This window comes from Drosophila bipectinata, chromosome 2R, assembly GCF_030179905.1.
Source record: "Drosophila bipectinata strain 14024-0381.07 chromosome 2R, DbipHiC1v2, whole genome shotgun sequence".
Lineage (NCBI taxonomy): Eukaryota > Metazoa > Arthropoda > Insecta > Diptera > Drosophilidae > Drosophila > Drosophila bipectinata.
In genome coordinates this window covers 14,951,777-14,977,073 of record NC_091737.1, presented here as the reverse complement: position 1 = coordinate 14,977,073, position 25,297 = coordinate 14,951,777, and the positions used below count along the sequence as shown (strand labels likewise).

The window sequence follows — 25,297 nt, the reverse complement described above, 5'->3', positions numbered from 1 at the left end:
ATTAAAAAGAGCTTAAAAATAATTAAATTTTATGGTTAGGCTTTTGTAAGTTTTGTAATTGGTATGATAAACCTTTGTTGACTTCTATTTCTCCTGTTATCGATTCAAAACTTTCAGTTTTTAAAGCATCTATTGGATATAAAATAAAAATGTATATTACGATAGTCTTTTCGTAAAACTTGCGCTTATATGGCATCATATTAGCCTAAAGGTAGGCAACCAAATGCCTTAATGAATTACCGTTGTTTGGTTGGATTTTAGTGTGAACATCTTAAAAATATCAAAAAATACCTCCAACATGATATTGCTATCTTACGATATTACGATCGAACATACTACTACGATTAAAATATATATTTATATCGCGTCGCGCGGTCTTTCGGTTTGGTCGTGTTGTCGGTTGTCTGGTGGGTTGTCGCTTGTCAGGTTGCATGTTATCAGTTGTATGTTGCTGCCGCTTGTGTTGCTGTCGTGTACGTATGTTGCTGATGTTTATGCTTTATGTTGCCTAGACTGCAGACTCCCGGGATAACAGTGCAAGGTGCATGCAGTGCGACAGTGCAAATAATTGCGGTCTTTTTTTGATCAAAAGTCTAAAGCCCAAGCCATGTTATTCTGACACAATTTCGAGTAGCGAACCGAACAGCAGAGTGCGAAACTGCAAGGCAGCGAAAATGTGCGCGAAATAAGTGTGCATCCAGCAACAATAGCAAGCGGAGCGAGGAAAAGTGTGTGTGAGCCGCCGAGCCGAGTCGCCGCGAAGAAAGAAACCAAAGAGGCACAAATTGAAAATAAACAAAAAGAAATTGCATAAGTCGGACTTTTGGCGTGCGCTTTGGCCATCTTCTCTTACTGTTGCTGCTGCGGCTGATGATGTTGCTGCTGTTGCTGCTGCGGCTGCTTCTTCTTCTTAACTGCTGCAATATTTGAGCTTTTGTTTTTGTTTATCTCCTACCGCTACCCCCTCCCTGAAACAAGGCGACAGATGAGACAAAAAACAACAAGCCAAAGAGCCACTACCAAAAAGATACAAAAAAAAAATAGCTAACTTAGTGGCGACGTCCGGCCATATTTTACAAAATTTTAATCAACTTCGCTGGGCAGCTTGACCATTTGACTTTTTTCGAACAAGTTTGCATTCAAGTTTTATTTTCTGTCGCCGCCAGTGCCTCTATGTTTCTGTGTACGTTTTCGGCAATTAAAACTTATTAATGCAATTGTTGCTTTACCAATTTCTAATTTCGTGTGTCTGGTGGCCGACAGTGAGTGCGTCTCTAGCAAAGCCGCCAAACATTTATGCAACACCGCCAAAATAAAAACAACACCAACCTACCAAGGGACGTACTCTGTTCACAACCTGAGGTCCGTGTGAGGTAAGTCTGAATGGTTCAAATGCAATTAACATAAACCAATTACAGCTAATTACAATTAAACAAATTAGTTGCCACAAATCGTGAGCACCTCGTCGCTGTTCGCTGCCAGCTCCCTGCTGCCCGCCGATTGTGTCATTAAACTGATACGGAATTTGCATAAATTAGATAAGGATTTACAGCAAATAGAACAGAATGCCATACCAATGCTGACTTTTTTTATTCTTTATTATCCTGGCTTTTAATGAGGCTCGTAAAAAAAGGAAAAGAATATAAAGCAACTAGCCGGGGGCTAATTAGATTTAAACACTAAATACTCTTAAAAAGTTAAAAAATATTAGGGTAATAGGTTTCACCTTTTAGTTTTTTTTAAACATGTTTATATTACTTTTAGGAGTAAATTAATTCTAGCTAAAATACTTTAACTATTCAAACAAGTGTCATTTTAATTTAAAAATTATCCTGGTCACTAGTTTTATAATCTACTATATTTTAGTACACGAAAATAACTTTTATTATGGTACATTTTTATTTCTTAAAGCTTATTTTTTAACAAAAATTGTACAAAACTTTGAAGCATATTATTTTTCGGAGCTATCGGAGTGTTTCAGAGATTGGCTCAATATATATTATATAAAGAAATTAATACGCCCAAAATCATTAAAGAGTACTTTATATTATCAGCTTTTAAAATCACTTTACTTTCCTAATTGCAAAATATTCGACCCCAACGAGCTGTAAAATGTAACCACTTTAATGGCAAATAAATTGAATTTTCGCCTCATTCATTAAAAATTTACATTTTTGTGACCAAGTTGATTAAGCAAACAGCACTTCTCACTATCCACTCGATTCATTCAAATTAAATTCCCCTGATGATTTAATTTCTAGCAAAGCCTTTGATGGAATTACTTTTTTTTGTGGGTTTTGGCTGTGACTTTTTGGCTAATCATAAATAGAAATTCCTGTCACAGCCAATGCTTGTCTTTTGGCCAGAAGTGTGCGTCCAAAAAATGGCTGTGGCAATTCATTAGCTCTTTGGGATAATAAATAATCAAAGCCATAGCCATTATGGGATGTAAATTGATTCATCGACTGATCTTCTAGTTCAGATCGGAGAGATCCCTGATCCCAGACTCCCACTAAGATTTGTGCATTAATTGCTTTGACTAAAAATCATCGAGAGCTCACAACGAGTTTGTTTCACCAAATTAAGCGAATGGCAAACCAGTTGAATGAATGAGAAATACAAGATAAAACATATATAATATGTATACAATATTTTATGAAAAAAAAAGAAATAAAACTCACAAAACAAATGCCTCAAACGAAGCAGAAATTAGATAATATTTAATGTCTATCTCTGTGTTTTTTTTTCTCCATGGCTATTTAAAGTTTGAAGATGGAGGGACAGTGAGATGCCACTGGGTGTGGCCGAAGATGCACTGAAAATATATTTCAATTAACTTCCAGACACTTTGGTTGGGCTGGTTGCATTGAAAAGCGTTTAGCGATTAAATGTTTTCCACTTGAAACCGATAGCCGATCAATGATCATAATTAATCATCATATTACATGTGCTTATTACGCCATAGTGCGCATCTCTGGCCATAATGGTGGCTATAAATAGCGGAGAAAAACCAAATGGCTTACAACGACACTACACACCAACTGGCGGCAACAATTGTGGGTGTTACTTTGGCGAAAATTAATGAGGCAACCAACTTAAATTATTAATGAATGAATGCGGTCATTGACAAAACCAAACATCTCCGTCTACGGCTGCGTTTGTAATTTTTCATTTTTTTTCCAATAATTATAATATAATATCAAAATCCAAGAGCAGACATAGCAGGCAAATAAATATTCAGATTTCATGATGCGGTTAGAGCAGTTCATTGCAAATTGAAACCCCAGGCCAGCCGCATTAACTAATTGCGGTTAGCCCCCTCCCTAACCGAAATAAAAGAGGCCATAAAAGCTGTGGGTTAAAGGTCACACCCGATGCACTATAGGAAATATGACCACTTTTTCTGGCCAAAAATAATATCTCAAGAACGAAACAAGATATTTAAGTTCTGATTTTTGATTTGAGTTCACATGGTCAATAGATTCAATATTTTTAAAAAATGTGGGCGTGGCACCGCCCACTTTTTAAGAAACACATTCTAACTCAAAAACTAAGCAAGATATTTAAATTTTGATTTTTGATTTGAGTTTATATGGTCAAAAGAACTCATAAATGAAAAAATTGTGGGCGTGGCACCACCCCCTATTTAAAAATAACATTCTAACTGTTCGGTTTTGCACTAGTCTCACAGCTAACAGATTCACATTCAAGGTGTTGAGGTTGCCTCCTTAAATTATGAATTTCTTCGAAAGTGCATTTTTATGCATATTCATATTTCACTCATTTGAAGAAAATTAAACAATCTACAACATGGACTAAATTACATTGTCCGACTCCGCCAGACTTGGTTTAAATCTCTTTTTAAAAATGTGATTTATTTCTAAAAATTTCTTATGCTAGACTGCTTACATTTTCACTTTATTAAAAGGACAACACAAGTTTTTTGGACACTTCACATACACAAACACACAATACAAACCACTTAAAAAAGTATTCATTTCAAAACTTTTTATTTTGTCCATAAAATTTTAAGTATTCGTGTTTTTAAAATCGCACCAAAAAATCGTAAATTCTAAGCTCATGTAAATGTTAACATCAACAGCTGTTTTTAACAGCTGTTTTCTTCGCAGTGGCGCCATCTATGAAAATTTCTGGTATGCAACATTAAAAATTAATCTATTGTGAATGATATGCAGTTAAAATTATTTAAATCCTTTAACTTTCAAAAAACGGTTTTTGGCCAGAAAAAGTGGTCAAATTTCCTATAGTGCGATGCAAGCAGAGTGGGTGGCATTACACCCCAAGTGAAGGCAATAGATCAAGTCATTTGTGGCACGTCGTCGCGATTATTTAACAGATTTGTTTGGTTTTTGTGTGGAATTCGCAGAGCCCCAATAAGTGAAAGGTTCGTCGAACCGGAATTAGCTACGGGCCCGATTTGGGCTTTATTCGAGCCAGCTCGGCGATAAACCAGTCAAGAGTCAAGACTGATAAGCTCATGCATAGAACTTGGCCAGAAACACGTTTGGCCCCTGGCCAGCCGAAAATAAAATATGAAATTAAATATTTAAAAATAAACAAAAGGTAAATAATAACCATGGCTGTGGTATGGTGCTTTGACTCCAAAGCAACCGAATGCTACGGATCGAAGGTATATATATCATTATCGGATCTGATGATACTCGTCCAACTGGTTGACAAATTATCGCATTTGTATCATGTTGGATCGTTTATCAGAATGTCTTTTTAAGAGGAGGAGATTGTAAAAGATCTGCATCTGATCCAAGCAGAGCAGATCGAAGTTTAATTTATAATTTATTGATGTTTAACATCCCTTCTCTTCTGATGCTTATTTTATTATTTTTATACAAGGTATTTGTAGGTATATAGTGCTATAGAATTCTTTCGCTAAATATTGGGCTTTTTATAGAGTTTTTTAGAGAAAGTTTTGATGTGAATATCAATATAAATAAACCAAAAAAAATTGGATGACTTTTGGAAAAGTTTTAGACTTTTTATTGAGTATGCAATAAAATCTATTTATTGAACGTTTAGGAGTAGTGAGGATTAGAGTAATAAAGTACTGAGTATCATATAGTTGAAAAACTCCACTATACCCTGTTACTGTTTTGTTGCGAGCGTGTCAACTAATTAAGAAAAAAGAACGCTAAAATTGAATTGGAAACAAGTTCCCAGCTCCAGCAAACACTCGCCCCATGCTATCCACATCCATTAGCATTCGTATAATCGGGTTTGGATCCACAGTGGAGAGCCGTCTGGAGGAGTCTGGCCATTAAAATCATATTAATAATGGGCCTCAAAGAAAAAACAAAACGCATTGAACTGGCAAATTAAATGGTAATTTTTCAAGTTCAGGGCATCCGGTGACATCGATATATCAACTTTCAATTGATTTAAATTGTCTTAATTGTTTTCAATTTGGCTCACAGCTATACAATGGCCACAACACCAATCACCAACACATCCATAGACTTGGCAGCGCCAGCGACAGACTTGAACCCAAAACCCACTATTACGATTATGAGGCTAATTTCCATCATAATGGAGCTTCGGTCTGGCCAAGTGCCATAAACCCGTTTCCACACACACTCACTGATTAGCTTGCCGACAGGCCGGGCTTTGTGGCTCAAATGTTTGGGCCATGTTTGTTGCTGGACTCCTGCACTTCCAGTGCATCCAAAACAAATGCACCTCTAATTGGCCGTTGTATCCCAAATTGATTGGCTTTCCACTCTGGGGTTTCCCTTCTGTCCTCACTTTATGGGCATTTAATTGATTATTTCTCGCTGGACATCCGGCTGTCTTGCCCAATTCAGTTTCAAGTTCACAGCCTGGTCAATAAATTGCACTTGTTGCCACCGTATTTGCTTTGTTAACGAAAAAGGCAAACCAAATGTCAAATGCCCGCCTGGCCTGGCCCCATCTTTTATTGACCTTGACTGCTCTGACGAACTCAAATATGATTATGCATATGAGTCTATTCAAATGAATTCGGCAGCCCATCAAAAATTTGGGTTTCTTGGCTGCTATTTGATTGTCCATTCATAGAAGTCAACAAAAAAGGGGGTTTTTTGGGCCTGATTGTATTAATCAGTCTTGGACATAATTGCAAGAGCTAATTCTGATTAGTATCTGATTTCTGTTGAAATGAAAACTCATTTTCGCAAACAACCTTGAGCCTGAGCCCTGTGTTATCCATGTGGCTAACGAAATAAAGTCCCAACATGGCTTAACAGTTGGTAGTTCCGTTGGCCATGTTTGCACAGTTGTCGGTGCTCAGCAGACCGCCCACTCCTCCTGTTAGCCTTTTCCATTGCTGTGTGTCAAGTGGTACATGGAACAACCTGCAACCTACAACCTACAACCTAAAACCTGCAACAAGCCGCAACTGCATTCATATCGCTGGGTAACCTCGGAGTATTTAAGCCTCTGTACATCCTTCTCAATGGCTCTTGGACGCCCCAACAAGAAACAAATGAAAAAAATAAAAAAAATTCTGTGTTTTTGATATAAGAGGAAAAAAAACTAGTTTAAGCTCTGCAATTGCAAAACGCACAAAATGCGGCTTTGAGTCTCATATTCCAGAGCTTTGGCAACATGTATGTTTATTTGGATTAAGCTATAATCAGTTTTTTTCCTCTGCCAACACAAAAAAGATCTTATTCCTTTGAATTGTCTTGAGCTCTTTCCAAAGGTTTACTTTTCTTTATAATTTAAGCCTGAAAAAATGAATATTGAGCTGCGCGCGAAAGTTGGGAAATAGGAGAAGCTTAGTAACAAAAAATAATGGGCCTTAGTTTGGCAAAAGAAAACCATGTTGCAACTTGTGGGAAAAGTTGCCAAAGTAGTGCCTGGAAAATGGCTTAAAATTTTGTTAATATAGAGCAGAAGATATACCTTCCGAATATAAAACAAGTGATAGTGAAAAAAATTCAAAGTCTAACAAAAACAAGATTGCTTGCAACTCCATGTGGCATCAGCAAACAAACAAAAGAGTGCACCAGATGGCGGGAAGTCCGCCAGTGGGTGGCGGCTTGGTGGGCAGAGGGTGTTAGTGGGTAAGTCGAGTGCCTTGCCGCCTGACTGAGCCCCTCGGTGCGGCAGTGGGGCAGGGTGGTGTGCTGTTGATGGAGCAGTTGTCGGCGGGCAGCAAGTTCCTCTTGATGTGCATGCATAATTGGTAACCGTTCAGCGCGGCAGCTCCGCTTGGCATTTGTTTGTTTAAAAATAAAAGAAATATGTGTATACCCACTAGTGGCTGTTGGATTTTTTATTCAATGCCTGGCCATTCTATTTTTGGGCTCCGGTCTACGGACCTCCGGAGCTTCTGCTGGTGCTCTTTAGCCGAATTTTGTTTTTAGAGCGTCGTTGATGGTCAATGCGAGCGGACAAGGTTAATTGAAAGCAGCGTTCTCCGCCAAGTAAACAATCAAAAGACGAACAGCTGCTCATTACACTACACTGAGAAAAATCTAAAAAAAAAATGTCTTATAGATTGAATGCCTCTTCTAGCAGATTTCTTTCGGTGCCCATCCATGGGATGATTTCTGATGAAACGAAACTATATCGAGTATCTGAAGTTCTCAAGGGCAAGGTCCGGGCTTAGCATAAATTTACGACCCTCGGCATTATCTATTGTCAACATGGCAGCCACCGTTCTAATGGTTCGATACCACCGAGCTGACAAAAAAAAAACTGCACAGCTCCACAGCCAAACCGGCCAGACAAGTGGCTCTGGGCCATTTACATAATCTCTGGCAGGGGCGGCGGTGCCAGTCTAGCGATTTATTGGTCAAAACTGACTTTGCCACCACCCAGAGCTCTTGCACTTAATTATGCTCGTTAAATTTTATAACTTATTTACTTTGGGCCTGGGAGACGGATAGCCTGGGATGCTGGGCGTGCTCTGGGCCAGTCTGTGGTTATCTAATTTATGCACTTCCATTTGATGGCCTCACACTTGGATAAATCGCAATTCAATTATGCCCTGTCGACACACAAAGGGATCACTCATGGAGGAAATTAACAATCAATCAGCACGTGCCATTGTGTAAGAGGCTGTAATTCTTGTAATGGAGTTACAAAATTTACTACCAACTCTGGCCCAGATGGTAGTTATTCCATGGCGATAGATAACTAGTAATAAATAAATAAAATGGAGGAGGTTCTCATAGGCACACTAGTTCTATATGAGCTTAGCTTTCTAAACCACCACAAACCCTAATTAGATGGGCAAAAAATCTAAACAAAAAAGGAGCAAAAATCCTACTAATGTGTCTGCAATTAGCATTAACCCACTGCGTTTTTATCGCGCTCGAACACAATTATGGGTTCAGTTCAGCGGCCAGTGCAGCGGCAGGCACATTAATTGCCACCAACTCGCCGTAATCATCGTTGCAAAATGTCTCTTTGAGACCAACTAATTAGAGGTTTTGCGACAGTCGGCCGCACCAACCAACCTCAATGACAAACGTTGATGGGTTAGAGAAGGTGGTGCTGCCGGTGGTGTGGGTGGTGCAACGAGGCGTGAACGTTTGAAAAGCCGCCACCTCCTGACCAGGCCAAAATATAGAGAGTGAGTGGAGATATTAAACAGCCTCGGACATAATGAAGGTGTAAACTATATATTATTATTATTAAAATAATAAAGGGCTAAGCACTGACCAAATCTGCATTAGAGGCTTTTTTTCTTTTTTTTCTTTGGGATTTTATCCAAAGACCTTTGCTCTTTGAAAGCTAAACAGAATTTTGAAGGATTGCCCAACAAGTCTCCTCTTGGGCCTTAAATCCAAACATCATAAAATATGTTTTATTAGAAAAAGTAAGCTTTTCGGTTAACTCATTGTAGTTAAGAGTTGTCTTTTGTTTTTAGCAAACAGGCAGTTTGATGTTGCCGCTTGCAGAAAAAATAAAAGAAACATAGGCGTTGCTGGCCATGTTGCCTGACTTGTTGCAAGTGATTTGGCACAGTGTATATTAGCATCATTACTAACTGATGCTGCTGGCAAAACACACACAATTTTGCAATGCGACTGGAAAACAATGCAGATTTTGTGTTGCGGATTTTTATCGGATTCGTTTGTGAAGATTTCTTTTTGGATTTACTCGTCGTCCCTCTTGGGCAATCGGCGTTTGTCGCTTAAGTCTTTTGTTTGGCCGTCTGCGATGATGAATTCATGGCAAATAAGTCAAGGCGGAGATGTATAACATGGCAACAGCCCCTCTTCGTAAACAAATTCGACATTTTTTTTATTGATTGTGAGCTTAGTTTCTGATTCCAATTCCGATTCCGAATATTCCATATGGCTCAAGCAATTGACTCATTAAAATATCAAAAGCCACCGCAGGCATTCTGATTGAAGAGCAAACTATAAATAAAACCCTCACGTCTCCGTGCAGGTCGACATCTGAATTTAGACAGTGCCCAGTGTCTTATTATTCGCATTTCCATAACTCGAGTGGCGGCCACTTCAGCACTCGATTGTTTGTGGCCAGCAAACACACCGAAAAAGAAGACCCAGGCAATACCGATTGTGCTCCCAAACAATAACATTATATTTCGTATCTATTCTTGAGGAAACTTGTGCAATATTAGCATTAGACTGGCTCTGATTATAGAAATCTAGTGAATGGAAGACTTGCCCTCCGCTCTAGTTGGTTGGATTTATCTTTCCGATCTGGTTTTAAGTTAACAAGCCTTTCAACGGAACCCAGTTATTTATGTTATGTTTTTCCATTCGAGTCTTACTTTTATGTTCCTCAATACTTTGTTTTATTTCTCGACGGCTGTCAGAGCTTTGCGAAGACGACAAAATAACTTTGAGTTGTCACTTGGCCGGCAGAACTAGAAAAAACTGACTGCGTCTTGACCATGGCACACATGTGCATGTGGCATGTGGTATGTGGCATGTGGAATGGCACTCGATACTCAGATTGGCATGTCATCAGCAACGGCATATGGTAACACGATCGGTGATTAGTTCGCCACTATTATTATTACTGCGATTATGGCCGCCACTGGCACAGAAATCCGTCAAACGAGGCGCCTCATCAGTTGGCCAAGTTAACCGCAGAGTTGCTGAGAAAAACCTCCCATCACGGGGTCATCAAAATTATCAGCTTAACAGACTTCTTTCCAAGAATTTCATTGTTCAAGGATTTAATATTTGACTATTTTATCTTATAACCCAGCTACTGTACAGCAAAGTCTTTCAAAAACTCTCAAACCACTAACCTACATCTCCGCAAATCTCCGTCAATTAGGAAGCTTCCATTGGTAAGCCATAATGTGGGGTTTTGGCCAAAAGGCTTTCTGGGTGGCACACCAAACTGCTGATTGCAACAGCAACCGAAACCGCCAATAGAGCCTCGTCAGCTCTTTGTCGATAACGCGGAACACATTTCACTGCGATGAGCCAACTGGCCACCTCCGTGGCATGATGATGATGGAGCTGTCAGCGGCTCGCGTCTAGTCTGGCGTGTACTTATCTATCGATCATACACATAACTGCCCCGGCAACCCAACGCTTTTACATAAATGCATTTGGGATGCCTCATCATCAGTTTTGGGGGTGTTGCTATCAGTTGGCATTTAGCAGAGTTACCGCGTCCAGCCGATGGCCATAAATTATGGCCAGGAGTAGTGCCAGGCATGCAAAAAATTATGCAATTGCGCAAAGCCCTTTTCGGCTAATTAATGCAAAGTCATGAGCGAGGCAAAAACGCTGCCATCTACCAAGGGGGCAGAGCTAAAGGGGTTCTATGCCAGTGGCGCAAACCAGTTCCACTTCCAGTTCGGCCAAAGCGGATGCATTTTAGTAGAGCCGGCAGTAGAGATACGTTAAGTGTTGCAAGTTTCCACACAAGTGCCAGAAACAATAATCATATTTCTTTGTTATTTTCCTATATTAACCTAATATTTCTATTACTTGTCTTTCAGAAAACCATGCCTATCTGCAAAAGCTCACAGGTAACAGCCAGCAAGAAAACCGCCACGGACATATCCGCCGACCACGTGACGGAAGCCGCCCAGGTCCAGAGGACCCGGGAGCAGGCCTACTTCAACTCCTACGACTTTGATGCAATCGAAGTGCTGCCCTACGACGAGGAGGACGACGACACGGGTGGCACGAGTCAGGGCCGGAGCAGGAGCCGCAGCCAGAGTAGGAGCCAGAGCCGGAGTGGAAGCAGCAGTAGTCGGAGTAGCAGTGCCAGGAGCTACTCGGCAGCCCACGATCCGAATGGAGTTGGCAAATTCGCGTACCTGCAACGGCTGGGAGCTTTCTTCGCCCGGAATGGAGGCAATGGTGGAGCAGGAGGGGCTGGAGCTGCCGGAGAAGGAGTCTCTTCCACCACGGGAGGCAGTGGAGCAGCAGCTGGCCTGAAACCCACCAGTAGTAGTGAAAATTTCCTGCTACCCCGCGCCATGCTCAAGTATCAAAGGTAAGACTCAGGAATGTTTCTGTAATTCCTCAACAACATCTTTGAAAATACTAAAGTGGAGTATTTCCCACTTGAGATATTCAAAAGAGAGGCTTACAAGGCTTCCAAACCCTCGAAATGCAACAAAGTACACACTCTGATATGAATACCCATTCGAGCGACCTTCAGACAGCGACCTTGACTTTGTCGGGAGGAGGGGTGAATGGTACTACGATCGCAGGCAGATCGGAAACCCTATTCCGGTTAATGCAATTACGGGGGCAACACTTCACGGTTCAATGCAGCAATGCGGGCAGCGGTATTTTGTAATTATGTTGTTGCGGGGCCATTAGCGGGGCATTAAGGGGGATAGCAATCAGTGGCGAAGTGTTGCCCTAAATGAGGATTATGATTGCGAGAGATAGTTCTGGGCCCGGGCACACAGTGGCAGCATGTGGCAAGCTGCAACCTGTTGCTGCCACAGCAACTATGTAAATCATGTCTGCAGTTGCAGCGAAGTTCAAGTTGTTGCCGCTGCTGCTGCTGCTGCTGCTGCTGCATCCAAGCAATGCGGTTTTTGGCGCCTGTTGTCAGCCTTCACCTCTTTTTCTCTTTATATGTATATGGTATGGGGTATACGTGCATATACATATATCTTGTTGCTTTTTTGTTGTTTTTGTTATAGAGAAGCCCGCCACTTGGCTTGGCAAACACTTGATGGCGGTCATCGCTATACCACCATCGGCAGCAGCAGCAACATCGGCAGCAACATCGGCAGCAGCAACTGCAGACAGCTGCAACAATTACGTTTATTAATTGAAATTAAAGAAGCCACCATCATCAGCATCAGCAGTGTATGTATGATCTTCGGATCGGTGAAGGTCAGATTGAGAGCCCGTTTTGGTTTGAAATATTTATCAAAAATACAAAATAAATACTTATAGATATTTATGTGGATGCATATGCATTAAGTCGTGCCGCGCATTGACAGGCATTTCAATTAATTGGCAGACTTGTTCCAGCAGTTTTGGTCATTGCATTTGGCGGAATATGGAAATGAGGCATTAGCCCGATAGCCATGATAAGATAATCCCCAAGAGCGGATCAAGGAAAGCGTATAGTTCTCCCTCAAGGTCGAAGCAATTACATCTGGCCATAAACACTACACTCGAGCCATACACATCGCCCTTATTCCACAGCCACGTCGATTTGGTATTCAGGGGCTGTTGCCACTCTAAGTTATTTGATGCTAACTGCTCACGCATGCTAACTAAAAAATAAAATATTTTTTTCGCACAGTAGCCATTTGAAGATGACCTTCTGCAAATGCGACAAACAATGCAGTTGGCCTATGATAATGCCAGTGATCAATTGTCGATACTCGTCGCTAATTTGTATTCAATTTTTAAGCCGCAGCCTAGGCCAGTAGTTATATCTCTACTTTATGGCTCTGGCCAAGGTCAGTGGTCAGTGTTTAGCCAATCCATCCGTCTTGAGCGTCAAGCATGTGCTAAATCGGCGATATAATCGGCTGCAATAAAAACGCGCTGGGCCATTGATTGATTTGCAATTGATAGGTGGAGATACACGATCACGCCATCTCGGTGCGTATTTTTAATCGGAGCTCCAAAATATTAAAGTCTAGTGTAATTTGTCTTGGCAAGCCAAGTCAACAACAATTAGCGGCCACACACCAGACTCTTTACTAAGAGTCCGTCTGTCCGTCGGTCCGTTGATCTATCCGTCCGGTAGGCCAGTGTTCCGTGCATGCAAACGAGGCTGAACATTTTAATTAACACACTTCGAACAAACAAAATAAACATATACCCATATAGCCACATAGACACAACGAAAAATGATTGCAAAATATTTCATGCTCTTGCCGGGCGATGGAATCGAAATGTAACCTTGCTGCGATTTCTGTTGCCACTTGCGGGCGAGTTTCGTACGCATCGGTAGTCATGCCACCGAGAAATCCAACTGAAAATCTATAAGAAAAAAATAAATAAAATAAAAATAAAACATAGTAACACTTGGCAGTCGCCACTGACCGCAACTTATCAATTTTGGGTGCGTAACGCACCAACTTACCATACAAGAACAAACGGCCAGCGAACACGGCCAGCGGGGACTGCGGAGCAACAACCGTTATTACGCAATTTTGTTGGCCAAAAGCGTTGACCTAGTACCGAGCCGATTCTAGAATATAGAAGCTTGTTACCCGATCGTAAGTGAGTTATTAAAGCAATGCCACTGGCGCCAAACGGTCAAAAAAAATGCAAATATGCCCCAGAGAAAATGCAAATGTTGCCGATTAGAATTTCGCATAATAATACTATATTTTTGGTTTTGGAAAGCCATCAATCAGTGTGGACCTTTAAGCCAACTAAGCCAACTGCCAAAGTGAACTCACATTTCGGTTCGGTTACACATCTCATTTATTTTTTTGGCGGAAATCCACAAAGGGATTCGGAATGTTGGCCATAAAACAGTCAGTAGCCATCTGTAAAGAGTGAAGTGAAGTTTAGGGCCCTTTCGAGTGGGAAGCTGGCGTTCCATTCAATTAAGTTTCCATTTCATTTCGCTGCACTTGCCACCCCATAACCTCGCAACCAATGTAACAGCCAGCCAGCCACCCACCCACCTTCCTCATCAGGCCCGCTTGAATTTCATGGTTCACCAAAAACTTGGCCCAAACAAGCTCGTTTGGCAAAAAAAAAAAAAGCAGATATCTTCAGCAGTAGTTAGACTTCACATGCAGCATGCCTCACTTTACAGTTAGGCAGTAAAATCGGGCAAAAACCGAAAGCAAAAACCCATATTGCAACAGTAACTGAAGCCGAAATCCTGTTTAGAACAAGTTTGATTTGAATCGGAATCGAATTCGTATGCTGATGTTAAATATTTAAAAACTGGCCAAGTAGAAACGTTATTAGGTCTGTCCGAAAAAATATTACTGGATATCCGGGATACTGTATGGATTTATGGACATTTGCATGTCAACTGTAAACAAAACCACTAACCCAGTTAACCAGTTTTCGCTTTCAGCTGTTGCTGTTGCTGTTGCTGTTGCTATTTCTATTGCCGTTGCAGTTGCAGTTTTTTAAGCGTTTTTAAGTCTTACCGTGTCGCCGTTTTTTCAGTTGACGAAACGTAAACAAAACGGCAATTGCGAAAAACCAACAGAAACCGCTTTCCATTGGCAGGTTTCCCTTTCGGCCAAGCTATTTTTTTTTTTTTTGCCACACAGATTTTCACAGCTCTTACCATCATTTTTTTTTCTCTCTCGTTGCAGCACGGCGACAACACTGAGTGCAACATCTGCTGCACCAACAGCGGCAGTGGCAACAACAGCTCCGATGCCATTGAAAAAGAATGGTATGGAGCACGAGGTGTCCAGCGGCGGCGGGGAGCGGAGCAAGAAGTGCTCAGTGGCCTCCAATGTCAGCAGCACACATACTTCGGACTCGGGACTGCCGACCACTGCCGCAACTGCAACATCTGCGGCGAATACATCGGGAGAATCTGGGGTGGCAGGAGGAGCCACAGCGTCCGAGGCGCAAGGCGGCGGTGGCTCGCACTATTCCACGGACAAAAGCGGCTCGTCCGGTTATTACAGCTCGAACGTCTGCTCCACATACTCGCTGGACGAGCACATCTACTGCGAACCGGTCATCGGCGGCCAGGAGAAGATCAAGAGTGTGGCCGCCAGGCAACGTTTGCGGCCACCTCTCCAGCTGCCGTCGATGGCGCTGCGGGAGGTAGCGGCAGCAGAAGCTGTGGCAGTAGCCGCCGCACCACCCCATGTGGATGCCACTACGTCGGGGGAAAACTCGTCCCCAGTAAAGAGTCAGCGCTCGGACATGCAAGATGCAGCCGGAGCTGCCGCAAGCAGTGAGAGCGAGACGCGGGGCGAGGGGCTGCTGCTGCACCACTACAGCGACAAGCTGCGCATCCTGGAGACGAGCATCGAGAACCTGGATCGCCATCTAAAGACCTTCCCCTGCCTGTACGCCCGAGAGCACATCGTGAGCTTCATGCAGGCTACATCGCCCCAAGCCCTGGACATCGGAGAGAAGCTGAAGGCCTATAACCAGCTGCCCACCATCCTGGAGCAGCAGCAGCAGCAACTGTCGGACGATTCCCTGCTGGACATTGATCTGGACGCCTTCCTACTGGCCCCAAATGGGCCGGTGCAGCGCGGCATCGATAATCCCAGCTTTCTGAATGACGAACAGCTGGCGGAGAACAACTACAAGTGCGCCAAGTACATAAATTCCTGTCCAGAAGATGCCTATCGTCTGGAGAGCGAAAGGGGAGGAGTGGCCGGAGGTCCAGGAAGGGGTGCTGCAGCTGGAGATGCTGGCTCCGAGACCTATGCCAAGCGCTATGAGGATCAGTTGCATTTCCAGAATACCCGAGAGTTGCTGGAAGACGTTCGTGATAAGATACGCCTTCTCTCCCGGGCCACGCCCCAGTCCTCGGCGGCGCCCACGCCCTCCGTGACCCCGCCCCCGGATGTGCCCAAGGAGCTGGAGGGCATGATCCACACCCTGAAGCAGGAGCTGGAGTCCTACCTTCAGCGGATGAACCAGCACAGTGAGCTGGAGCTCCGGCAACTGAGCAGCGGACTGGGGCGCCAGCAGCACGTGGTGAGGATGCAGAACGCCCTCGAGCGGAGGCGCAGCTGTGCCGACCTCCAGCTGAACGCCTATGAAGCAGTGCGCGACGGAGTCCTAATCTCGGCCAGCGGCAAGCCGCTAAGTGTCCGGGAACAGATCATGACCATACGCTGTGCCAGCGACCCCAACTTCAAGATGAAGCGCAAGTCGATTGCCGAGATCTTCCCGGCCGCCGAGTGCTATGTGGAGTCGGAGGTGACCACCACCAGTCTGTCGCGCAGCACCACGCCCACACCCGCCTCCACGCCGCAACTAGAACTGGAGGCCCTGCATCCCAATCACGGAATATCCACTACCACGGTGGTGACGCAGATGCAGCGGAATCTTACCTTCCACAAGCCCATTCTGGCCGGTCAGGGAGCTGGGAATGTGAACACCACTGGAGCATGTGCGGGCGCTGGAGGAGGCAAGGGAGGTGATAGGGACAGCATCACCGAGTGGCACCGCAAGAAGCCGAGCATCTGGGAGATGTACTATGGAACGAATCGGTTGCATCAGTCGCTACTCGGCAAGCAGCGAAGTGGAGGCGAACTGGTCATCAGCAGTGCCCAGCCGACACTGTCCTATGTAAGTATTACATGGGTATCATGTCAAGTAACTCTGATCTCCCAATTCTAAAACGTAATATTCATAAGATACGAATCTCTTCCGAGTAACTGGATGAGAAACAATCAGACAGAGCCGTAAAAATGCCACGATTCATAACGAATTCATTAATTAGCGATAATCAAATTCGAATTATATTTCAATGGGATTCTATCACAAATAATTGTGTTTCCGTTCACTGAATAATTCAATCCGAAACTGAGAAGCATTCGTGCACCATTCAATTTCAAAGATTTAAAATCCAATGAATCCTTAGTGGCAGTATCAGAGCTAAATACTATATAAATACTATATAGCTAAATATTTGTTTCCTTGACTGGCAGATTTATGAAAGATTTATGATATATCATTAACAAAACTTAGGTCAAGTGTGTTGCGAAATGATAGCCGTATTTGGATCGGCCAGCGCTTGCAGAGATAATTATGAGCTGGCCGGGCCAACGAGGCGTATGATTAATGCCCCGACTAATTGCAACCAAGCCGAGTTGCAGCTCGAGGTCGCCCAGCCCAGTGGAAATTAAACAATCAAAACTGCCAAACTATCTCAAGTTTGCTGATTGTAGACCAGCGATTTGCATGACTTCCGATGCGTCTCCATTAGCTCCCAAAGTCATTTTCAATTTCAATTCCAATTCTAAGCTTGCCTGAGCTATTCGTGCAGCCTCATCCTTGGCCGCAATGCTAACCGTTTTGGTAGCCACATCGTGAACACATCCAATCGCCTCGAACACCCGCGCTTTTTTTTAAACAAGAACAGCATTCGGAATTCGAATTATTATGCATCGCCAGGCAGTGCCAGGCGATGAGTATGTGATGATGAGATAGTATCTCCACATTCAGAGCCACTGCATTCAGAGTCAGAGTCACAGTCAGGGCCTCTGTTTTATGATTAATTAAGCTGCCAGAGTCGGGTCAACAGGCTACTGTTACCCCTTTGGCTCTTAGCCAGATAATTACATCTAATGTTGGCTGAAACAGGTGCCTTGCCTTGTCTTGCCATCCAGCTCGATGGCTCTTCAGTAAATGCCAGATTAAGTCGTAAATCTGATCGATGACTTGAAATCGAGAGCAGTCGCATTGAACTACAAACAAAGGCCTACAATCATATTTTAATTTGGCATCTCAGTTTCTAAATAAAGACTGCTAATATTCGAACACATTTCCGATCATTAATCAATCCTAAGTAGAGCATCTAATACCTAACCAAATGAGTAAATGTAATGGATGTCTAAAAATACAAACATATTTTAATTAAGACTTTCAAGGAACTTGGTTTTTAATAAAGTTACTAGTTTTATTTTTGTTTAGCTTCTATAACTCTTTAAAGGCTTTTATGCCTCTAAAAGTATTATTTAATTCCCTTTTTTGATTAAACACTTATGACATTGTAAAATCCCCTCTTATAGAGTATTACCACGTCTAATAACACCCAAAGAACTTTGTGGCTTTTTCGGACAAACATTCCGCTACCAATTTCGGCTTCCGTTCTAAGCCTTCCGTTTTCGGCCTAATGGCTTATGCAATATCCGCAAATCGAGTGGTTCTGGCCACCTTTTAAATGCTCGATTCGCGCTCGGCATTCCAATGAGTTTTCACTTTCTGTGGAACGGCAACTGGCAAGGTTTGTTCACCTTTGGGGAGGAGAGCTTTTGCTTTTCGCGTTCTGTGCTTTGCATTCGTAGATATCCGATCTATCAGGGGCGATTTGAACTTGAGATACTCGGGGGCTCAGGGGCTCGAGATATTGTGGGGCAATCGTGCGAAAAATACGGTTAAGCGACACTGTACCAGTTAACCTTTAAATTCCGTTAAGACGGCAGTCGCTGCTGCCGTTGTCGCTGCCGATGCCGTTGCCGTTGCCGCATCTTGGCCAACTGGCCGGCCACCTAATTGGCCATCGATTACATTCCGGCGATAACCGGCAAAAAATCAACAAGCCATGCAACAAGTGGCAGAAGAGTTGCCCTACAACTCGAATGACCTTTAAGGACGTTTGCAGCCGGCCCATCCTGAAGTCCTCCTACTCCTCCGCCTCTTAATTCCCTGCCGCCCCCCCTCCACTACCCTCCCCTCGGATGCCAATGGCTCAAAACTCGTCCCACGGCAATTGGCCGCCGGCAGCAAACGAAACCGAAAACGAAACGGGTTTGCTGTCATGAATGCCAAAACGAAATCGAAACCGAAACTGAAATGAAAATGAAAACGCAGCAAGATGTAAGGCGAGCTGGTCCAAAAGCGGCCGCTGCACGCGTTTTAGCTGCCACAAAGTGTTGCAATCGCAATTGCAACCACACTTACCACCACACACAGTGGACACACCATTGGATAGTTGTGGGCTGTTGGTGACAACAGTACCATACCACCACCGACATCGCCATCACCATCACCACCACAACCACCCAACGCAAACTGGGTTATGCCGCGGATTCCATTTGGGGGGCAGGCCTCAAGAGCAGTCGCTGGTCATGGAGTTGTCAACCTTCTTGGATTGCCATCTTGCACGAGAGGCGGTTTGTTGGGCCATTTAAATAGTGGCTTTCACATTGAGAACAAAGTAACAAATTTTTGTGGTGAAACCTGGGTTCATACTGACCTCCTTTAATGATATGTCCTGGAACCATGACCGTATCTTTCACGATTACCGTCGGATTCTAGTAAGACATATCATAACAGATCTTGGTTCAATTCTCTATATTTTTCCATACCTTCCTATATTTTTCCAACGTAATCCTTCAATCAATCCATCATTCGAATTCCTTAATAATCTGTAGCATAACTTTGAATGAAAATTTCCGATAAATATTTAAACAAATTGTGTTAGTGTATCCATATTCCATGTCCATATTTTGGTCAATTTTCATCCTACCCTCAATAGGAATACCTTTGTAGATTTGTTCTCCATTTAAAATCTCTAATGATAATGTATCTATATGTTTCGAATTTAAGGCCAAAACCAACCGGAAATACATATTATTTCCTGATTGCTTCCTGTGCAGTGTGCCTGCCATGGGGTATCTTTTGTTTTTTTGGCTTATATAAATCTGCATTGGTATTCGGCCCAGGGGTATTGCTCTACGGAAGTTTGGCCCCCACTGCCAGCAATTATGGGATCAAATTTCCACCCATTACTCATACGCCGTGTGCGCCGAGGGAAAGGCACCAACTAATTAGGCTGCCACCTGAATTTCGCAATTCTGCCACGCCCACCCAGAGCCACCGGAGTGGTGTCGGTGGTGACTCAATCGGACAGCCTCCAATTGCAATTTCCCCACTGCACAAATCGAAGCAGAGCGAGCGAAAGAAGAAAATATGTACATTTGCGAAAATTGCATAAATGTTTGCACACCAACTTAAATTGAATTAAATCCGTTGCTCAGGCTCGCGACTCGTGGGCTTATTGCCACACTTTAGCCGAGTTAGCACACATCTGCTAATTGGCTAAGACAAAACAAAACTAATATGTATAGATGAGAAGACATTCACCTGGTTTTTGGGCCAGTCTGGGCCGTGTCAGTTGTTGACTAAAGCTCGGAGCTCGCGGATCAGGGATCCAGTGTCACAAATAATGGATCAATAAAGAGTTTCACGTGTAAAATGGTAAAAGAATAATATATCTTCTTTAAGAACTAGACAATAGTAATCTTAAAGCTTTGTTTTTAAATCGTGCCTAAAAGATTCCCGGATAACATTCTGCAGATAACACTTGTGGGCAGTAATTAAGTAGAGTTCTTCCATTGCCACGACGTGAGCTAGAATACGGATTCCCCGCAATAAGAAAAGATTACGGGCGGGCAGGTGTACTTGGACGTGTTGAAATTTTGTTTTCTCTCATCGAGAGTGATTTTTCAAACCTGATGTACTTGCTGGTCGGGCAACAACACTTAACTTGGCCAACTTCCAGAGACAGTTGCGAGGGGAAATGAAAAAGAAGTGGCGCTTTCAATGTCAGCGGAAAACGTGTGCGGCAAATTAAAAAGCTACAGCTACCACGACCACCGCCATCGATCGATGGATGGCTGGGATTTTCTTTCCAAAAATTAGCACACACCCAGCTCGGAGCCCGTATTTGGCGGGAAGGCATTTAATAATATTTAAAAAAAAATGTGTTTCAAGGCCGGGCTAAGCGGGAATTTACAAGCAGTAGTCGGTTTCTCATCATTTTGCATATCTTAGGCAGTTTTTTTTTTGTTGTGTTTATTTGTTGTGTCTAAAATGTATTTATTTATTATTTTTTGCGTGTGTGGGGACGTGTTGGGGCACGGTGTGGCATCATTTGCAAATTAGCTTATGAATTAGGCGTCTCCCTTGACGGTGGGGCGGATCCATTGATCCGTCGTCCAAATCAGCAAAGGTATTCAGACACGAATTCAAATTTCAATTCATCTCCACCCACGGCGTTGCGCGCCACAATTGCACTTCATTTGCCGTGGCAGGCCAATAAAACCGTTACACTCCAACACACACACTCACCCGGCCCAAGGTGTGGATGTGAGTATCTGGCAGATACACTTGCAAATCCCGGGAATGCGGTAACTGCCCCGCAGCCTACGTTCGTCATCATTTGCCGATTACGTCTTTGCCGTTTCACAGTACTTTGGCTGATAAACAGTAACGGCAATAATGAATACACGAATACCCACATGTCTATATATATCCCGCCGACTTTGAACAGCATCACTAACCTAAGACAAGCGAATCATCACAAAGGGAGAGACAAGAAGAGAAAAGAAGCCGGAAGGCAAAAATGTACCGCAATCTTGTGTTCATTTCAATTTCTCATTTCGATTGTATGCGCATATGGTTCAAGATACAGTGGAAGCGGACTATGAGATACTTTACATGGCCATATAGTATCCATCAGATATTAATATTGAAAGAAAAATGTTTTAGTCAAGCAGTTAATATGGTAGGTTCTATATATCTGGCATCTCTTAATCCTATTTTGGTTTACCTAAATATTTATTTATTAGATATTATACCTACATGTTTAGGTATTTAGATATTATTATATCTTATTAAGGTAAACCTCTTTATTATTTGTCTTTTTTGGGGGGCATATTTATCATCGTAAAATTATCCGAATTTAAATAAGTATTAAATCTGCATCGTTTGAAGAAATAAAAGTCAAATATTGATTACCATTTCGCGACAATATTTTCTTAGTTTTATTTAAAAGAATAACACCTTTGTGTTCTTTGACCTCTAGTTTATTGTGTCTCTGTCTATTGAGATAGCTTTTTGAATAGATAGTTTTGAGAAAAACTATTCTATAGTTTTGAGGAACTGAATAACTAGGCTCAAAAGCGTCAATTCTTTCAGAAAGTAGTTAAAAAATGTTGTTTAAAATATAACTAAAAATGCTATAGATTAAAAATAGATTAGACAATAAACTCTTTCATAGAAAAAATAAAAAAATTATTTTTTTAAAAACTCGAAACAGTGCTTACTGTAATCGGTTGTCGAGAAAAAGAAATGATCACCCGGATTGAAAACAATGCAGCCCAGCAACAACAAATCCACAAAGCTATCACATCACAATAAAATGCATAAAAAAAAGGTGTGCACAAAATTTGCTGGCTAAATTGTTAGTGGGCCTTGCTTGTTTGGCAGCTCAATTACACACTCTGTGGCAGAGGGGTGTGAGTGTGTTGAAAGCACTCCAGAGACACACAAAATTACACTTGAATGCCCTTTTAATGACCATATTGCGTATACGCCGCTTTCACTCAAGCGCCGAATATCTTGAAATTCGATAAGCGATCCAATCTCGTCTCTTGACACATGCAAGTGTTAGGATACATCGATTGGTAAACAGCCCATGTTTGCAGGGCCAAACAGAACATAAAGTTAGTTAATTGCGTTTCCTGCTGAAGAGGAAACTTTTTGGTTACTAACTTTAGTTGCTACAATTACTTCACTTCCTCCGCTGAAGTCACTGAATGTGTCGCATCCTTTAGATACGAAGCATGCTAATGCATTTTTTTTGTCAGTCATTCCGTTTGCACCTGGCCAAGAGTGAAATTTCCAAAAGTGTTTCATAACTTTTAACATGTTTAGCGAGAATCGGCAAAAACAAAAAAAAGGCATCAACAAAAACTGTTAACGTTTTGTTTCAAGTCTGCTTTTGGCCTTTTTTTTCGCTGTTACTGAAAACAAAATTTCAAGGTTGTGTCGCTAAAAGTGAGACAAGCCAGATATAAAAAAAAATGAAGATGCGCCGCACTGGCAAAAACAACAAAAGCCAAGAAAACAAAGCTCAGTGGGTCAAATTTTTGTGCGTTGGAGCCCTTTATGTTGTTTTTATTTTTGTTTAACATGTGACCACGCCTTATTCAACTGCAAATATTGGCAAGCACGAGATGGCCGGTCTGTGATTTATGACAATAATATATTTTGTGACCTGAAATGCTTTGCAAATAAATATACCCGTCGTCGAGCTTCAGCTCTATTTTGACTGGCAAATGGGATCGATGCGATTATGTACGATTATAATCATCATTATCAATGCCAAGAGTCGCTCATAAGGGCCCGTTTATGGTCAGTCATTTACATAAATCGCTTAAAAAGTCAAACTTTACTTAATAGTTGATCAAATAGCCATTTAAAAGGGAAGGAAAGAGGTGCAGGGTTTAAATTGTAATCTTAATAAATACCAATATCTCTCCTTTACAGCCATCCTCTCGTCCTGAATCGGACTTCACTCTCGACCTGCCCCGGGCCGAGCAGCTGCGCCTGAAAATGGAAAAGGAAAAGAAGTTCCGCCAAAGATGCCGCTTCATTACCACCTTCCTTAGCCTGGTGTTCTTCCTACTAACCGTAATGGTGGTCAGTCTGGTCTTGACCCGCGGCAAACGGATGTTCGGCAGCATGATCTGATATCGTCCAAATCCGACTCTGCACCACAGCGCGATAGCAGAGAGCGCGAATATTACAAACTACAGTGCCAACCACAAATGTAACACTTTAGCGAAGCTCAAGATTAGAGTTATTGGTAGTCATAAGCTCCACCTGGTATTTTTGTGGCAGGGCAGGACGACACAACCGCAGTCGCAGTATTGTTAATAAATTATTTATGTGATCCTAGTTCGTAAGTCCAAGTGAGTGCATTTCTTTGTGTGTACGAGTGTACTGCCTGTATCCAGCCTAGAGTTTGTGTAGAAACCCATAATTAAGCCTATTAAAATGTATTATGTCTAAGTGTAATGTATGTTAAAGAAAAAAAATAAGAGTCTTGTGAAAGTGTCGAAAATAAACAGAATATGAAGTACATTTAATATAACATTTATTATTCAAGAACATGTACACGCACAAGCGAGTTGAAAGAATCCGTACTTTGAGATTTTTTAATGCCTTCGGGGCTTCTGCGGCATTATCATACTTATAGACATAAACATATCATTGTAATTGTTATCACAAGTGGTTTTGTTTTCCTTTGATTCGTTAAACCTGAACCAACTGCGTTTTGGGAGAAATGCACAGAACTTAGTTTTGTAAGTATTGGGGATAGTGTGTTAAAGTTAGCAGCTAAAGCGTAAATCTACAATGCGTTAAATATCTAAGGGTGAAGGCAAGCCTGCTGGGAAGTGTTGAGAATGGCGGGTAGACCAAGCCGATCTTTGGAGTGTTCTGTTGTTTGCTATTTCATAATATGCGAATATTCTGGCGATTAACCTCAAAGAGCGTGTGGTCCTCCTCGTCGCTATTTACGTCCTCGATCGCCATGGGCAGTGGCGTCAGCTCCTGGTTGGCCCTATCGCCGTGAACACCATATTTACGTTCCGCCCGTGATAGCCGTAAGCTGAAAGAGAGGAATTACTTGATGATTAGAAGCTCTTATCTTTGAATCCGAATCTACATTGAAATATTGATAACGAAAACGGCAAGAGTCAAACTTAATTATAATAAATGGAATTTAAATTACTGTAGATAAGTTTCGATCATAAGGAGTCTACTTACCGATAAACTCGCAACACAAGCAACAGAATGGCCGAACTGGTAATGCCCACCAAGAGGTAGACAACCGCCTGGCCGGGAAAGTCCATTTCAGGAGCCAGGCGGGACTGCTCCACATCCTCCTGGGGCACAATTGCCGACTCCGACTCCGGCGGAGCAGGGAGTTTAGTATCCCCCGGCGACGCAGCTTGGCTCTCCTTGTCCGAAACCTGTTTCGACTCCTTTGGCACAGGCACCGGATTAAGGTTCAGCGCCTTTTTGACAGACTTGCGGTGCTCCTGACTTATAGCTTCAGCTTCCCCAGCCGGCGCACTGGGCTCTGAAATTTGCACCGTCTTTTGCGGGGGTTTTGTGGCAGCTGCGTCACAGGTGGACAGCAGCTGCAACAGCATCACCATCGCAAGAATAACCATTGCCAAGGAGCTCATACCTTTGTACATGATGCTGAATTTTCTTCAATAATTCAATAGTATAGCCGCATACGATAAACAATGACGTTTTTAAAATTTCGTATTGTTTTTGTTTTGCTTTTGCTTGTCAGAGTTGCCACAAGGAGCATGGCAGACTGGCATCCCTTACTTTAGACCGCTGGCAACTCGCAAAAAACAAAAAAT

General features: G+C 42.6%; 2 protein-coding genes across 4 annotated transcripts; one reads left to right on the top strand and one right to left on the bottom strand.

Annotated features, from left to right (window-relative positions):
• Window positions 1-354: 354 nt before the first annotated feature.
• Window positions 355-24,009, top strand: LOC108125691 (uncharacterized). 2 transcript variants are annotated; one of them, XM_070279082.1, is made up of 5 exons: window positions 355-473; window positions 1,167-1,373; window positions 10,961-11,463; window positions 14,738-16,691; window positions 23,403-24,009. In XM_070279082.1, exons 3-5 carry the CDS (start codon window positions 10,967-10,969, stop codon window positions 23,604-23,606), a joined length of 2,655 nt encoding a protein of 884 aa, XP_070135183.1. In that variant the 5' UTR covers window positions 355-473; window positions 1,167-1,373; window positions 10,961-10,966; the 3' UTR covers window positions 23,607-24,009. The 2 variants fall into 2 exon arrangements, with proteins under 2 accessions (XP_070135183.1, XP_017097473.2); XM_017241984.3 differs by having other exon boundaries at window positions 356-473; window positions 1,264-1,373.
• Window positions 23,996-25,275, bottom strand: LOC108125696 (uncharacterized). 2 transcript variants are annotated; one of them, XM_017241990.3, is made up of 3 exons: window positions 24,687-25,275; window positions 24,402-24,528; window positions 23,996-24,185 (listed from the first exon to the last, which is right to left on the bottom strand). In XM_017241990.3, exons 1-3 carry the CDS (start codon window positions 25,121-25,123, stop codon window positions 24,171-24,173), a joined length of 579 nt encoding a protein of 192 aa, XP_017097479.2. In that variant the 5' UTR covers window positions 25,124-25,275; the 3' UTR covers window positions 23,996-24,170. The 2 variants fall into 2 exon arrangements, with proteins under 2 accessions (XP_017097479.2, XP_017097477.2); XM_017241988.3 differs by having other exon boundaries at window positions 23,996-24,528.
• Between the last annotated feature and the right edge of the window lie 22 nt (window positions 25,276-25,297).

Bases quoted from the DNA above. Each gene is read 5' to 3' on its own strand.
- LOC108125691 (XM_070279082.1), top strand. From the start codon at position 10,967: ATGCCTATCTGCAAAAGCTCACAGGTAACAGCCAGCAAGAAAACCGCC. The intron at 11,464-14,737 runs GTAAGACTCAGG...CTCTCGTTGCAG, and splicing joins GCCATGCTCAAGTATCAAAG to CACGGCGACAACACTGAGTG. The intron at 16,692-23,402 runs GTAAGTATTACA...TCTCCTTTACAG, and splicing joins CCCAGCCGACACTGTCCTAT to CCATCCTCTCGTCCTGAATC.
- LOC108125696 (XM_017241988.3), bottom strand. From the start codon at position 25,123: ATGTACAAAGGTATGAGCTCCTTGGCAATGGTTATTCTTGCGATGGTG. The intron at 24,529-24,686 runs GTAAGTAGACTC...CCTCTCTTTCAG, and splicing joins CTTGTGTTGCGAGTTTATCG to CTTACGGCTATCACGGGCGG.